Source organism: Egretta garzetta, unplaced genomic scaffold (assembly GCF_000687185.1).
Source record: "Egretta garzetta isolate BGI_Z169 unplaced genomic scaffold, ASM68718v1 scaffold265, whole genome shotgun sequence".
Classification (NCBI taxonomy): domain Eukaryota; kingdom Metazoa; phylum Chordata; class Aves; order Pelecaniformes; family Ardeidae; genus Egretta; species Egretta garzetta.
In genome coordinates this window covers 874,546-890,106 of record NW_009259789.1, presented here as the reverse complement: position 1 = coordinate 890,106, position 15,561 = coordinate 874,546, and the positions used below count along the sequence as shown (strand labels likewise).

The following is a 15,561-nucleotide window of genomic DNA, read 5'->3' as shown; positions in this document are numbered from 1 at the left end:
GCTACGAAAGAAGAAGGAACATTTTTGTACACCTCTTTACGGCACCCAAGATCTCACTTCAAACCCCACGAAGCGACAGTTCTCTAGGAAGCCTCCTGGTACCAGCAAACAGAGGCTGAAGGAGAAGTTATGGCGACGTTATCGGGGACCCATGAGCAGCACTTCACTTCTGATAAAAACACAAGTCACATTATCCTTTAGAAAAAGAAGTGATGAGGGTTAAGCCAGCTGCACTGGAATTGCTGAGGCTGGTTTGCCTGTAATAACATTCTTGCCAAACATTTTTTAATTATTTGTAATTCCAAACTAGCTGCAGCTTTATTTTTATTACCTACAAAAATTAAGAGGTGTTGCCACTCATAGCATCTAACTTTTGATCTTAATCCCATTAAAGAACTGCGCTCCTTATATAGTCAACAGTGAGTGTTTTTCGGTGTTCTGGGTGGCTCTCTGGAACAGCTTAGCCCTTAACTGTGAATATCCTGGGAGCTTAGGTATTTAAGTTACTCATCCAAAATAAGTGTCTGAAGTAGATGAAGTGAATACCAATTCCCCCGCACCCATCAGACTTCCCAAACAGAGAGAGAAGACTAAAGAAAAAAAAAAGCGTACCCTGGCCTTTTAGTAAGCTCTGACCCTCCACGGTGTCAAGCCCCCACCCCTGGGGGGATTTAACAGCCGGGCAGAGGCGGTGCTGAGGGCCAGGGTTTGGGGGTGGGATGGCAGGGGTAGGGGAACGGTTGGGCTGGGGGAGCTTAAAGGGCTTTGCCAACCCAAATGATTCTGTGATTTGTCTTTGAAAAGACTTCAGCTTACTGGTGTTCAACGCCAAGTGAAATCATTCATGCTCTCACATGACTTGTTCCTATTCAGTATGGAACGTGACTAAGCAGATAACTGTTAACACACAGCATCATAACTGACCATGCAAAGCTTTAGAGACTATCCAAATTGATTTTACAGTCCTGGTGTCAGCCTAATACTACAAAAAACATGCTTCGGCAAGTCAGATGCTCTGAACTGCTGTACAATCCATCAGGTGACAGTCAGAGGATATGAACTAAATGGGCTACTCCTAAAATCTCTGCAAGAAATCCCGGTAAGCAATAGAAAGATCAAATACAGGAAGGGCAGAGAAATGAGGGGAAGAGGTCTAAGGGACTTCTTGCAGTTTAGAAGACTTTTGCTAAAAAGGTCAACGGTCCCTCTGAAGTCCTCAGGGCCTAGTGAGTTGTATTGCGTTTGTGTAGCAAGGTCTTGGTAGTGGGGGGGCTACAGGGGTGGCTTCTGTGAGAAGCTGCCAGAAGTTCTCCCTGTGTCCGCCGCTGGCCAAGGCCAAGCCAATCAGCTACGGCCAGCCAGTGGAGGCCCACGGTGGAGCAGATCTCCACCTGCAGCCCGTGGAGGCCCACGGTGGAGCAGATCTCCACCTGTAGCCAGTGGAGGACCCCACATCGGAGCGGGTGGATGCCCGAAGGGACGAGGCTGTGACCCCATGGGAAGCCCACGCCAGATCAGGTTCCTGGCAAAGCCATTGTGGACCCGTGGGGAGAGGAGCCCACGCCGAAGCAGATTTGCCGGCAGAACTTGTGACCCTGCAGGGGACCTAACACTGGAGCAGTCTGCTCCTGAGGGACTGCACCCCGTGGAAATTATGGACCCATGCTGGAGCAGCTTGTGAAGAACTGTAGCCCGTGGGAAGGACTGACATTGGAGAAGTTCGTGGAGGACTGTCTCCCGTGAGAGGGACCCCACGCTGGAGCAGGGGAAGAGTCCTCTCCCTAGGATGAAGAAGCGGCAGAGACAACGTGTGATGAACTGACCTCAACCCCCATTCCCGTCCCTCTGTGCTGCTGGGGGGAGTAGGCAGAGAAACTGGGAGTGAAGCTGAGCCCAGAAAGAAGGGACGGGTGGGGGCAAGGGTTTTAAGATCTAGCAGTTTGTTTCCTCTCCTTCTCTGATTTTGATTGATAATAAATTATTTTTTTTTTTCAAATTGAGTCTGTTTTGTCCATGATGGGAACTGATAAAATGATCTCTCCCTGTCCTTATCTCAACCCACGAGCCTTTTGATTTACTTTTCTCTCCTCTGTCCGGTTAGAGGGGAGTGATAGAGCGGCTTTGGTGGGGCCCTGGCGTCCAGCCAGGGTCAAACCACCACATGAGTAAATAAGCATCTGAAGTGCATCGTTACAGAAATTGATTCTTCATGAACAAGAGCTTTAACAGAGTTTGCTCTATTTTTTTTCCATACTGCCAAAATGTCCCATACACACTGAATCCCAAGCATCCAAAGGGCCTGCTACGGTAAAAGTTAAATAGTTTTTAGTTCTTTATTTGTTTACACAGATGCATTTATTGTCATTTTTCACACAGTGTTTTAACACAAAGGGTATTTTACACAGAATATCTAAAATTCAGAAGTCAGTTTTTGGACGGCTCAGTTGCATGAAAAAAAAAAAACCCCTTTCATTTAGCAAGAATACCTAAGTGCTGCCCTATCTAGTTTTAAGAATAGCAAAAAAAGAATCATGAGATCTAAAAAAATACTCGATGCAGATAGACCTCACCTAAAAGCCACAATAAGCAACACTAAACCCCAAGATGTTTACTACACTCACCTTCCTTCAATGAGCCAGGTGCATTTTGTTTTGTATTTGTAATTTCCAGGCCCATCCGTGACATACCCCGAAGGTCCAGTGAGCCTGTAAATAAAAAACAAAGGCAAGGATTAGTCTCCAGTGGTATTAAACATTCATAAAGGATTTCCTGAATTTAGAAGATCCATCATTAGATTTTTATTTACTTAAGAGCAACTGCAAACAAACGAACAGCAACGCAACACAAAACCACCAGTCAATTGGGATTTTCCTGTTAAACTCTCTACAGATGCTTTCTGATGATGGCCCGGAGAGAACCACAGTTAAGAGTGATGCTTTCTCTATCAAATCAATGGTATTGTTTCAAATCAGCACCCTAGGAAGAAAAAAAAAAAGACCTTCCTCCACAACCAAAGACTAAGACCAGACAGCCAGCTAAAGGAATTCCCTAACACAAAAGCTCAAGTTACTCCTGAACTATTTATTTATACCAACTACACAATTCTTGCAAGCAGTTCAGATGAAGTCCATGGTGTGACCTCTCGCCCGTTCTGTATTTGACTCTTCACAAAGTCCTTGACGACCTCCTGGACGGACGACTGGTCCCCGTAACCCTCTCGTGTAAAATAAGACCTTAAATCCTCACGCATCAAGGGCTGCCTAACTTAGGACCGGTCCAGAACACAGCAATTCCAGGCACCCCCCACCTTCGGTAGCATGTGCCCATCTCCCTGTCATCCCATATGAAGTGATGGAAGCCAAAGAGCTGAGCGGTCCCCACTGCCAGGACGGTGCCAGGACCACCCTACGAACATCCCTACCCCTCTGCACCTATAAATAGGTGGTGACAACTTGACAGTAGCAAAAGACTCTGGGGAAGGACATAAAAGCAGAAAGTATCGTCGGAATTGTTCATCCCAGGACACTCACCGAATACCAGCACTTAAAACCATTAAAAATTCAAGATGCCACTGAAAGAGAGAAGGAACAAAGCCAGCAAAGGACTCATTTTTATCAACAACTGCAAAACATTGTACAGTGCAAATTTTAGACACCTGCATTTGTCCAGACCCTGCGTGCAGGGATGGCCAAACGCGCAGCAGCAAACCCAGTCTGGAGCTCAGACGGGTGTTTTGATGGAAAGTTCACAGCAGATTTCGGAGCTACGCTAAACCCTTCATCGCAGTACGAAGGAAATCGATATTCACGCTCGTTACTTGTAATGCTCATTACCTGTAACGAGCGTGAACACAGGTACTGAAAAGAGTGAGCAAAGCCATGCAAAACCTTCCACATTCCATCACTCCCCCTTAAAATGTGACCACCAAACACATCCGTGCTGTAAGATAAAATGAAGGTAGTGATCTGCTGGCTGCAGTTGTAACTTCTCCTTTCCATAGATTTTAGCAGGATATGTTTTCTTCAAAGACCACAGATGACATGCCCAGGGGGGCTGTGGAGTTTCCTTCTCTGGAGATCTTCAACCCCCGCCTGGACACTGTCCTGTGCCCCCTGCTCTGGGTGAGCCTGCTTGGGCAGGGGGGTGGCACTGGGTGACCTCCGCAGGGCCCTGCCAGCCCCTGCCACTCTGGGATTCTGTGTGATTCTGCAACAGAGACAATCACACTTCATCAAGGCCAAGGGAGACGAATCTAGCAGGATTTTGGGGCAGCGGATCCAAGACATCACCTGGGCTCCCAAAAACCAGGCACAGCGACTGGTAGGAGCACACAAGGGCAGAAGACAAAACCACGAGCCAGCCTGTTGGGATATGCGCTCCCATCTCATACACATTAGTCAAAATATTCCAGATTGGTTTTAACACATAGCTGAAGTACAGCAGGAACAGCTGAAAACAAATTACCAGGGCAGGCTGACATCAAATGGAAGGAGCATCTGAAGATGCCCAACCACCAGGTTCTGGCAGAGCACATATTGGCACCTGAAGCCTTCTGCCAAAATTAAATCCCCCTACTTAAAGCACAGTTTCAGTACAATAAAAACACATTGTGAAATCAAATTTGGCAGACAGGAGAAAGAAGCAAGATCAGAAGTTCCCAAAACCGGGATCTTGGAACTTTTTGCTGTGTCTTTTCCTAGTGATCTGTTAATGTTATCATCTGAACTTTTTAAAACATTTTGACTGAGCCAAAATGGTTTCCCAGAATCTTTTCCATAGAGTATTTCTAAGGTTCCTCTCTGATCCAAATTAAAAAGGCAAAACCCACAGCTTTTGAAAACCACCTTCCTCTTCCTCCATATTAATTTATTATAATACTTTCAAACCTCATAAATTTAGCTTAAGATTTATTTTTAGAAGCCGGTCACTGAAGTTCTGCAGGAGATCTACATTCAAGCAAGTAAAGAAACAACTCAAATTTTCAGGAGTAACTCAAATTTTCAGGAGCAGAGGAAGCATCTGGACCTTCTATGGAGACACAGACAGATGTAGATAGAGATGTAGGTAAATAAACATGCACACACACATATTTTAAGGCTTCAGCATCTTTGAAAATCCAAATTCCTCATCTACTGACCAGGAATTTGCAAAACCAGATGCGAATTTCCAAGTTGTAGACAATAACATCCAGACTTGTTGTCTAAAAATGCATCCTTTTGAAAATAATTTCTATGGAAAAGCGAGGAAAGAAACTACACCGACGCCTTCAACTCTGACAGCACTTTGCATGCAACCAAGAGCAAACAGACTCTGGGAACCTGAGCAAGTCTCGCGAGCTAAAAACAACCGCATGCGATCTGCCAAGCTCTCCAAGAGCCTCTGCTCAGAAAACTTATGGAACCATTTTCTCTGGAAACAATTACTAAATCATTCACCGCAGAAACACTATCAAGAGTGACGGGGGCGAGGGGGGGAGGGAATAAAGTAAGCCTGTTAGTACTGTAGCCCCAGCCACGTCACGTCTCAAGGAAAAATAAAATAAAATAAAGAGCAATTCGACATCAACACAATTTAACCATATCTCAGCAATGTAAAAACAAAACACAGGATTTAGTTTTACAAAAGTAACCAAAGCCAAATTCCTTTGACGTGCTACTTAATCTGTAAATTACTCAGGTTCCTTACCAAGCTTTAGAGCTGTTGCCATTATGAACAAATAGAGGATATTTAAAAAAAAAAAAAAAAAAAAAAAATCAGAGTTGATGTCTCTGAAAGCCCAAGAAATAGGGGCTATGTTCTTATCCCACATACTGCCTGGCGCGGGCAGAGCATTAGCAGATCCACGTTATTCTATAAACATTCTCACCGAGGCATGCTCCAAGACAGACAGCAATAAATACTAAGCACTAAAAGCAAACTGAAGCTGGAATTTTATCTTTACATTCAAGAGAGAAAGCTAAACTGATCTCCCAGCTCTAGTTAAAAAAATGCAAACCAACCCCCTTGTCCTCCCCAACTCGGTCCTGTTCGCACCACGCGTGACGGTGTCTCACTCAGTACTGGTGGGCACCGATAACCAGGACATGTCCTACACAATGTTTTGCCTTTCTCTGTGAGCAAAGGCTCAGAAGGGGAATCCATGAGAAACATGAGGAGGAAAAAACACTCCGGGAACTAAGTAACTCCCCTATGAGGACAGGCTGAGAGAGTTGGGGTTGTTCAGCCTGGAGAAGAGACGCCTCCAGGCAAACCTTATTGCAGCCTTCCAGTACTTAGAGGGGGCCTACGGGAAAGATGGGGAGGGGCTCTTGATCAGGGAGTGTAGCGACAGGATGAAGGATAACTGTTTTAAGCTGAAAGAGGGTAGATTCAGGTTAAATATTAGGAAAAAATTGTTTACTGTGAGGGTGGTGAGACACTGGACTAGGTTTCCCAGAGAAGTTGTAGATGCCCCCTCCCTCGAAGTCTTCAAGGCTAGGTTGGACAGGGCCTTGAGCAACCTGATCTAACGGAAGATGTCCCGGCCAATGCATGGGGATTGGCCTAGATGAGCTTCTAAGGTCCTTTCCAACCCAAACAGTCCATGATTCTACTTCAACATGGGACATTTTGAAGATGCTGGGCTACGCACTAGAAACACCCTCACAACACACACGAGAAGACTCCTACCAACACTGCCAGGCTCTGGGGGGTTTTGCCCTACTAAATGCTTTGTGCTTATCTGCAATTTTATCACTCAGATGCAAAAATCAGATTCCATACAGTATGGGAAGGTATCGATTCCCGTTTGTCTTTGCTAACTTGGTAGTAGATGACGCCACTCTACAAGGATCACTTCTGTCCTACTTGGGTGTTACTTCTCCTGCTCTGCAAGGAGCAGCTGCTACACCCTAAGAAAACAAAAAAGCAAGGTGCATCAAGTATTCCCTGTGATGCATAAACACACGTACACAGGTGGAAAAACATACACAAAGCATAGGCAACACATTTAACACTTACAAAGCTACAATATTGACGTTAAAACCTCCAGGGTGGAAAAACAATTGCAAGGATCTGTTTACAAAACTGAGATTTGAAAATATATACGTATACTCAGGTGCACATACACAGTACTTAAGGCTTTTTCCAAACACTACCAGGTGGCAACCCTGTTATGTACAGCTGGTGTCAATTTTTCCCTGATTTTCAAGAGGACTGCAATATTTAAGAATCAAAGGGGAAAAAAAGGGAGTTAGGGAGCTGAACCTACAGCACATGAATTCAAAGGGCTCCAACCTTGGGTGCTGCCTGTTTCAGCTTTTTCTAAGACAAAAGGGAAGCAATGAAAAGGATGAAGATCTCACAAGAGAGCCTGCTTCAGAGAGAAATATTTTACGTACAAGAATCCTGTGTATTTAGCTACTCCCCTCTAGTTCTGGGAGCCCCCGAAACACGCAACGCTGACACAAGAAAATCAGACAGCAAGCGATGGCATCTCCTGGGTAAAAAGCCAAATCTGAGTATTGGAGCATACCAGATAAATGCATGTGTTTTTAACACCACCACAAGTTATACTAGCAGCGTATATTTTTCAAATACAAATTAGTATACACCGACAAAGTTCCTACAGAGACATGAACTGCAGAACTAGGTGAAGACTCAAAGCTGTTACCTAATTACCATCTAATAAATCTGAAGCAATCCTCTTGCTAATAGCCGAGTACAAAAAGTCACAAGCTCGACAGCAGCTTATAACATCCGACTAAATCATGTTGCAGCACTTATTTCCAAAGCATCGCAACACTGAAGGCACGTTGTACGCTGGCAATGAGGTATTGAAAAGAACTATCATAGAATCATAGAATGTTTTGGGTTGGAAGGGACCCCCCAGAGGTCACCCAGCCCAACCCCCCTGCAGGAGCAGGGACACCTTGAACCACATCAGGTTGCTCACAGCCCCGTCCAACCTGGCCTGGAATGTTCCCAGGGATGGGGCCTCCACCCCCTCTCTGGGCAACCCCTGCCAGGGTTTCACCACCCTCATTGGAAAGAATTTCTTCCTTATATCTAGCCTATCCTGATATTTTCATCAGGAGTATGAAAGGGAAAATGCAGATTGCCTGTTCATCGTTACTCACTGGAACAGGTAAGCGGGCTGGTCTGGTTTATAAAAATGCATTAAGCCTTCACCTCTAAGAGGTCATCAGCACATCTCAGAACTGGTTTGTATTGCTTTCAGCAAGACTGCAGCGACACGTAACGCCAGAGAAGACCTATCAGCAAACTGGAGAGTTTTAGGGCAGCCTTTCCAATTAAAAAAAAAGAAAAAAAGAAAAAAGAAAAAAACCAAACAAACCCAAAGCCCAGTTGCTCATCCTAATTTTGAAGTTGCTAAATCCAGCGACTGATGCAAACGATGACTTTTCCTGCTCTTCCCCCCCCCCCTCCTGCCCAAGTGATCCTCACTGCCTCGAGCCCGGCACAATTCAAAGCCATTGTTTCGGGTAAATTTGAAGTTGAAGCCAATAAAGAAAGGGCTGTTACAGCCTATTACCAGAACAATGGCATTCGAGCCTAAATTGATTAACAATTTAGCTTTGTTCATTTTCTCAGTGAAGGCACTGAGATGAAAGGAGATATCCTTCGAGGGTTTGCTATAAGCAAATGCCCCAATTCATAGGCACGGAATAGCAATCAGCCGCACAGGGGATGAGAGGAACCCATAAACAAAATCCATGCATCTACTTCATTAATTTCTAATGTAGAACAGCTAAATGCCCTCTTCTGCCAGCTCGGTGCCACACCACAGGTACAGCTGGGAAGATACAATTAATTACATGCCAGGCTTCACACAGACGAAGGTAATGCCATTACTGCAAAAGCAAGTTTGAAAAGATTTTAACCTAAGCAGCAATAGGTACCTAAGCAAAGACTACGAAGCACTCTGGGTGTATATAGGGACTCCTTCCCACATCCAAAGCCTCCAGTGCAACCGAGATAAGAGAGTCCTCAAGATGAGTAAACTCATGCAAAAGTCACCACAACCCCAGCAGCGTCACATCTGATCACCTTAATTCTACAACTAAGGGTGCAAAGTCCCTGCTTGTTCATCCTGATGCTTTTTCAGTTACTCCCCCATTGGTGCTATCGCAGCACTTTCTGCATTGGCTTGAAGACAGCTCTACCCTGCGATTCCCACCACACCACCACTTACTACCATACTGCGCACGAGAGGCACGCGGCCACAAAATCCCTAGAAAATCTCATGGCTTTGCAAGCAAAGAGCATCTTCAACCATTCTTGCAGCAACAGGCCACTGTTCCAGCGCTTGCAAAAACCATCCTCTGCATTGGGGGCTGGACTAGATGACCTCTAAAGGTCCCTTCCAACCCAAACCATTCTAGGATTCTATATGAGTCTATGGTTGCCTTCATCAGGGTTTTCCTCCTGGTGAGAATCAGGGATTTCGAGGTCATGCTGCACCGCTTTGCCAATCTCACCAAGGCAAAGAGGTCAGAGAGGAGAGACAATCACCCTCCGCGCTTAATATCTTCTGTTTTCATCCCACTTGCTGTGGTACAGTTGAATTGATGTTAGAGCTGTCTTGCTTCAGGGAAAAAAAAAAAAAAAAAGAAAACCTGAATGACTGACACTGTTAATTTGATATGGGAAGCACTGTTTCTTCAAAGGGAGAGATTAGCTTTGCCCTTCTGTGTGAGATATGTAAAAATATGGAAAGTGATTTCCCTGGCTGCTGATCAGAGATAAGGGCAGAGCCTGAAAAGCCCTGCGAGGTCTGAGCAAGGATGCTCAGAGAAATCGCAGCAGGTAAAACCTTATCACTGCAGCCTCTCCTGGCGGAGTCACAACCTGCAGCTCCGACGCTCGCAAACCTGCTAAATCCCTCTTTGCTGCTGAAAGATACGCCTTGATTTGACAGGCTGCCACGCTCCAGAGACGACTGAATGACCGTCAACAGCCTGAGAGAGATCAGAAGGCACAAATGCTGCTAACAGTCTTAAAAATCATTAAGTCAACAAGCCGGAAACCAAGCATTTTCAAACATTGCCCCTCTCCAGTTGGCCACCAGTATCTCCTGATCCTGACATGCTGTCCCAGCTCCTGCTCTTCTGCTGTCACCGAAAATGAATGCTACCAAAGTCGTCTCCTTTGGGGCTGGCTGGTGCCTCTGCTGTTATCCCGCCGGAGCTGCCAGCTGCTTTCAGCATCAGCGCCCATCCTGGAACGCGTCCCCTCCTCGGCTTAAAGAAGCTGAGCCACACCTGGAGCTCCTCCCGGTTGTCCAAGTTACTCCTTTAAAGTTTTGCTTGCCCACCCAGCCCTCCCGCTGGGGAAGGAGAGGAATTTCAAAGACATTTAATCTAAAAACGCACTTTAGCTCCTCTTTATCAAAGCAGCTTGCTTTCTCTCTTACCCTACAAACCCAAAAATTACAATAATAAGCAAGTGAATTGTAACCAGGGCAGAAATCATTTGACAAGACTCCAAATTACCCAACCTCAACACTCCGACAACAGAAACAATGAAGGAAATGCTGATTTCCCTCCTCCAACTCCATCTCCTGATGTCAGAAGCATTGGGAAAAAAAACAAAAAAACAACACAAACAAAAAAACCAAAAAGTCCCTGTGCTGGATCCCCAAAGACACTGGCATTCCACCACTTTCACAACCACCTTGTAATGTAAAAAAGTCCACATCCACACACGGACGCACCAGAAACACGCTGTAGCTCCACCCGACCTTCTCACCTCTAAGTTCCTCCAGCTATTCAATTCAAACTGGAAATATCCCAAACTTAGATCCCTGTCAATCCTCCTATTTCTTTATTTCCAGCCCCATCTCAGAGATCACAGACCAGCATTGTTCACTGCACAACCTCACCTTTATCTCTGTCCAACTCAACACCCAAGCTGCAACGTAAATGTAAATGTTATTCTGTACCTTGACGACCGCAAATCCTTCCCCCTGTTCAGGTTTACCGGGGAAAACATAGAATAAAAGATATTTTTATTATCATTACACCGCAGGAGCATCTTCTTCATGCAAGCAGCATTCTGCAGGTGCAGATTTCTGCGGCTTTGCTCAACTGTATTATAATTGCTCTCTGCCTCCGTACCGCGACAACTCCAATCTTGATTATCAGTCTTTTTATTTTTTTACTTCAAAACCCTTTCCCCAACGCCTGTATTATATGCAGAAATGTCACCACGACAAAAGGCCACTTCATGACGTCCCCCTGAAGCCCACTTTTACCCAACGCCCCTACCTGAGACCACGGCCACGCAGATGGCGTACGCTACAGCCGCTGTCGATTAAGCTGATCTAACAGTCGCACTCTGCTTTCCCCATCTGTTCACAAATCCATTTATTGGATCTTGGCCTAGTTCTCTGAAATAAAGATGATTTAGCTGCAAGCGTTTGTAATGCCTGGAAAAACTTGACTCTCATCCTTCACTGGTGGTCCTGAAACGCTCCTGGAGTTTTACCGCAGCAAGTTGCCTGCTTCACGCCAGGCAGGAGGAGATGACAGAAGCAAATAAAGCTCACATATCATTTCAGCCTGGAGAAGACTGAGAGGGGATCTCATCAACACATACAAATATCTCAAGGGTGGAAGTCACGAGGACGGAGCCAGACCCTTCTCAGTGGTGCCCAGCAACAGGACAAGGGGCAATGGGCACAAACTGAGCCGTAAGAGGTTTCAGTTGAATGTGAGGAAAAACTTCTTTACTTTGAGGGTGCCCGAGCCCTGGCCCAGGCTGCCCAGGGGGCTGTGGAGTCTCCTTCTCTGGAGATATTCAACCCCTGCCTGGACAAGGTCCTGTGTAACATGCTCTAGGAGAACCTGCTTTAGCAAGGGGGTGGGACTGGGTGATCTCCCAAGGTCCCTTCCAACCCTTGCGATTCTGGGACTATGTGATCATAAACAATCTAACTTTGCAGCAGAAAAAGGAATATATCGATCCCTCCCCTTCCCCTGCTCACAATGAAGCCTTACAACCTTTGGCCAAGCACCCTTGCAAACAGTCTCACCCCCCTCCGAATTGCCTCAGCATCAGCCAAAACTCAACACCCTGCAAGACGGAAGCAAGGAGAAAGCACGTCATTGCCACCGTCAAAGAGACTCATCAAAGCCTAATGATGAAAGATCTCCAGAGCCAGACGGGTCCCGTCAAGGTCTACCACCAGAAAAATTCCATGGCATTAGATGATCCAGCCCGACTTTGGGTAATGTATAGACACATGCGGTGACCTACGCTTAAATAAAGTGTATCTCCTAAGAAAAATAGTGGTTCTGAATACACTTGGAAGCATTAAAAAAAAAAAAAAAAAAAGTCATTTGTGTATTTTTTCTTAATCTGTGTCCAAGTTCCAGTTTAATTTATCAAACTTTAACGATCATTAAGTTTTTGTTTACTTTTCTAAGGGGGAAGAGGGCAGAACCCTTTATTATCGAAATTCATCTTCCCATTCTGAAGGGCCACAGAATCCCTTTTTAAAAAATAAAGCATCACACTACTTAAATTCTGGTTAGAAAGTAAAAATATAACATTCTACAGAGCATTCGAGTTTAGTAATTCCTGCCTATATCCTCTGTACTCACACATGCAAGCTTTCCAACACGGATTAGGGTAAAATACACCCAGTGGTAACTTGAACAAAAAAAGAGCCTGCACACATATTTCGTCTACGCAGAACCTTAAACCAGCTTTACACATATCTAGATAAATTGTTTTCAAGATCTTGCTAGTTCAAAGGCTTAACAATTTACCAAAAAAACACTTTTTTTTTTTTTACAAATGAACTATTTTAGACCATTTCAAGATGGCCTTCTGGTTCTACCAATTTGTAACCATTTTTCTAGCAGTCAACATCTTTTCACTCGTTTTTCTGCCCTCCCTTCCGATTCAAAACTTAGTTGTGATTCACACTTAGTTGCAAATAGCACACAAGGTTTGTCGGATGATTTTTCAGCACTTTCTCCAAATTAGAAACATTTAATGAGTCAAAAAAAAAAAAATATATAACTTAAGTACTTGTACAAGCATTTAAATTGCAGTACACCACACCTGTGTACCTTGTAAATAAGGCATCGTAATTTAAATTTTTAAAGCACATGTTCAGAACTGACAGACACGTTGATGTGCCCCTCCAGGTGAAGAGCACTTTACTTCGGTAAGCTTTCAAGTTACCCGTCCTACATTTAAACCCAGGCAAAAGCGTTCTCTGGTGGGACGGGTGTTGTACTGCGAATGAAATGAGGTTGAGCTGCCGACCTAACCCTCCAGCCAGCATTTTTTTTGAGTTGAAGGCCATCCCCCCGGAGCAGAGGACCATCACCCTGCTGCGCTTGGCTAAGACATATACAAAATCCCAAGTCTCTACAACAAATGTAAAACCAGCAGCAGCAATCCTTTCCCCTTTCCAAAGCTACGCATGGAACTGCTGCCCGATTCTTCCTAAAAAATGCACCCCCAAATACTCCATCCGAACACCCAAGAAGCATATTTAAAGTCAGTTTTAGCTGCAAACCTGGCCCCCTTCACCACTGCTAGCTCCGAGGCCCAATGCGCAGCCCAAAACCTGGTAGCGGCATTTACAGAAAAGCTCAAGCCGAAGATCAGTCAGTTTTGCAGAAAAAAAAAAAAAGGAAAATGAAAATATTGAGACATCCTATAAATAAATATCACAGCCTGACCCACTTTCCTAACAGGGATCAAAATAATTCCTTTTATTTCCTGCCTGGCGTTCAAAAATTTCTAAGCTACTGTGCATCAGTGTTACCGGCTGGGGAAAATTTTTCCCCCCCAAAAAAAAAAAAAAAAAAGTTAGAAAACAGCTTGGTGCAAAGGCTAACTTCCATTTGGTCCTGACCTGAAAAAAGCATTCTGATGCACATCCTCAGGTGCAGGTCATTAAAATAATAAAGTGCGTCCCAAGATCCAGATAGGGTTCTGAGAACCTACAGAACGACAATCCCTAACATTTTCAAGCCGGCTTCTGGACTGAAGCGACACGGAGAAGGTCGTGCAAAGAGCAGGGAATTAATATTCAAAGCGGAATCCAGGCTGGAACATGTGTTTGGGGCAGCCTGCGTTTGTTTACTTGGATTTGTTGCGGCAACGATTTTTACTGAATATTCACAAGAGCTCCTCCACGCAATAAAACGCCACAGGTGACACAGGTTTTTATCCTGCTTCTTGCCACCAGTGCCATCAATGTAGCATTCAACAGCTAAGCAGCCATAAACAAATGTGGAAAAAAAAATTATTGTATTTATTAATGCAACAGATTTGCAGATAAGGTAGTAAACTAATTATACCTTGATAAACATGCCACTAAGGAAAGTGTTCTCAAGGGTGCCGCTAGCACGAATAATGGCAATCCACAGGAGCCCTCGGAAGCATTGAACATTAAACTTGAGAGAATGAGACAAGTGTGGTCCCCTAGAAATAAAGTGTGTATGTTCATATCGCACAAGGATATACTGTCTGCCCCCAAAATGTTCTTCTCCCATGTAGTACCTTAAAGAACAAAAGGCATGTAAATATTATTTGGCTTTAAGGAGGGGACAGAGAAGACATTAATTGAGGAGAGATGGAGAAGCCCACAGAGCACCAATAATAAAAATAACCCAACCTTTTCGATCAACACCATCTTCTAAAATCTGATTAAAATATCCCATTTCGTACCTCATTTCAATGAATTCTGCTCCCAGACATATTCTCTCCAGCCACAGGAGCTCTCTTCTCTAACAGCCCTTCCAGCACCTACACCTGCAAGATTGCCAGCAGTCATTCAACCGGGGAACGGCCCTTCAACCGGGGACTACGACCGCTGGCTCGCGGAGGTGAACCCAGCTCGCCCCCGATTTCTGACCGCAGGGTCTGCTTTTGTTTCCAGCTCTGCTCCCCTCCCACTGAGCATCCTCCAGCACCTGCAGAAGCAGCTGGAAAGGGGCACCTACCCTCATAACATAAAGAAGCAACATTTAACTTAAGATTGCCCATATCCAGGAGAAAGAAAGTTGGGAATAAAAAGCGCTCTCTCCCAGTTTCTGGTTTTACAGGGGCTTCTCATCTCCACATACATATTGGCACAGAATTGTAATCACCTGCCATAAACACTTAGCGTACCAGTCCTTGTCCCCTTGCCTTGCATTTTCCAGTTCACACCAGCTGTTCCTCTATCCCACGGACCATCACGCTAAATTCTTAATCAAGGCGAGAAAAAGAATGATTTGTAACCCCTTGCAGAAAAGCACGCATGAAATTTTCCCCAAATGACTCATTTTTAATGAAAGCAATTTCACACCAAGTAGAAAAAAAAAAAAAAAAAAAAAAAGGAGCTAAATATTGAACGCTTCAAGTATTTAATGAAGGCAGGGGTACACAGTCAGCTTCCTTGAGAAGTCCCCCTTTGTTAAGTAGAACAAAACTCAAAAATAAAGAAAAATTCAGACGACTCGAATTTAGGCAGGGCTACATTTCCATACTAAAAATGCAAAGAGCGAACACTCGTCCAGCTGCGTGTTCCCACTCCCCCTGTGCTTCTGCCGC

General features: G+C 44.7%; 1 protein-coding gene across 3 annotated transcripts in view; it reads right to left on the bottom strand.

Annotated features, from left to right (window-relative positions):
* The window catches only part of ATRN (attractin), a 140,907-nt gene extending 126,193 nt beyond the window's left edge, over positions 1-14,714 (bottom strand). For all 3 annotated transcript variants that reach the window (XM_035895064.1, XM_035895066.1, XM_035895065.1), the window contains exons 1-2: positions 14,695-14,714; positions 2,622-2,705 (exon numbers count right to left, since the gene is read on the bottom strand). In XM_035895064.1, the coding sequence (XP_035750957.1) occupies positions 2,622-2,705; positions 14,695-14,699 (89 nt within the window). In that variant the 5' untranslated portion in view covers positions 14,700-14,714. The remainder of the gene's footprint in view (positions 1-2,621; positions 2,706-14,694) is intronic.
* Positions 14,715-15,561: the final 847 nt, after the last annotated feature.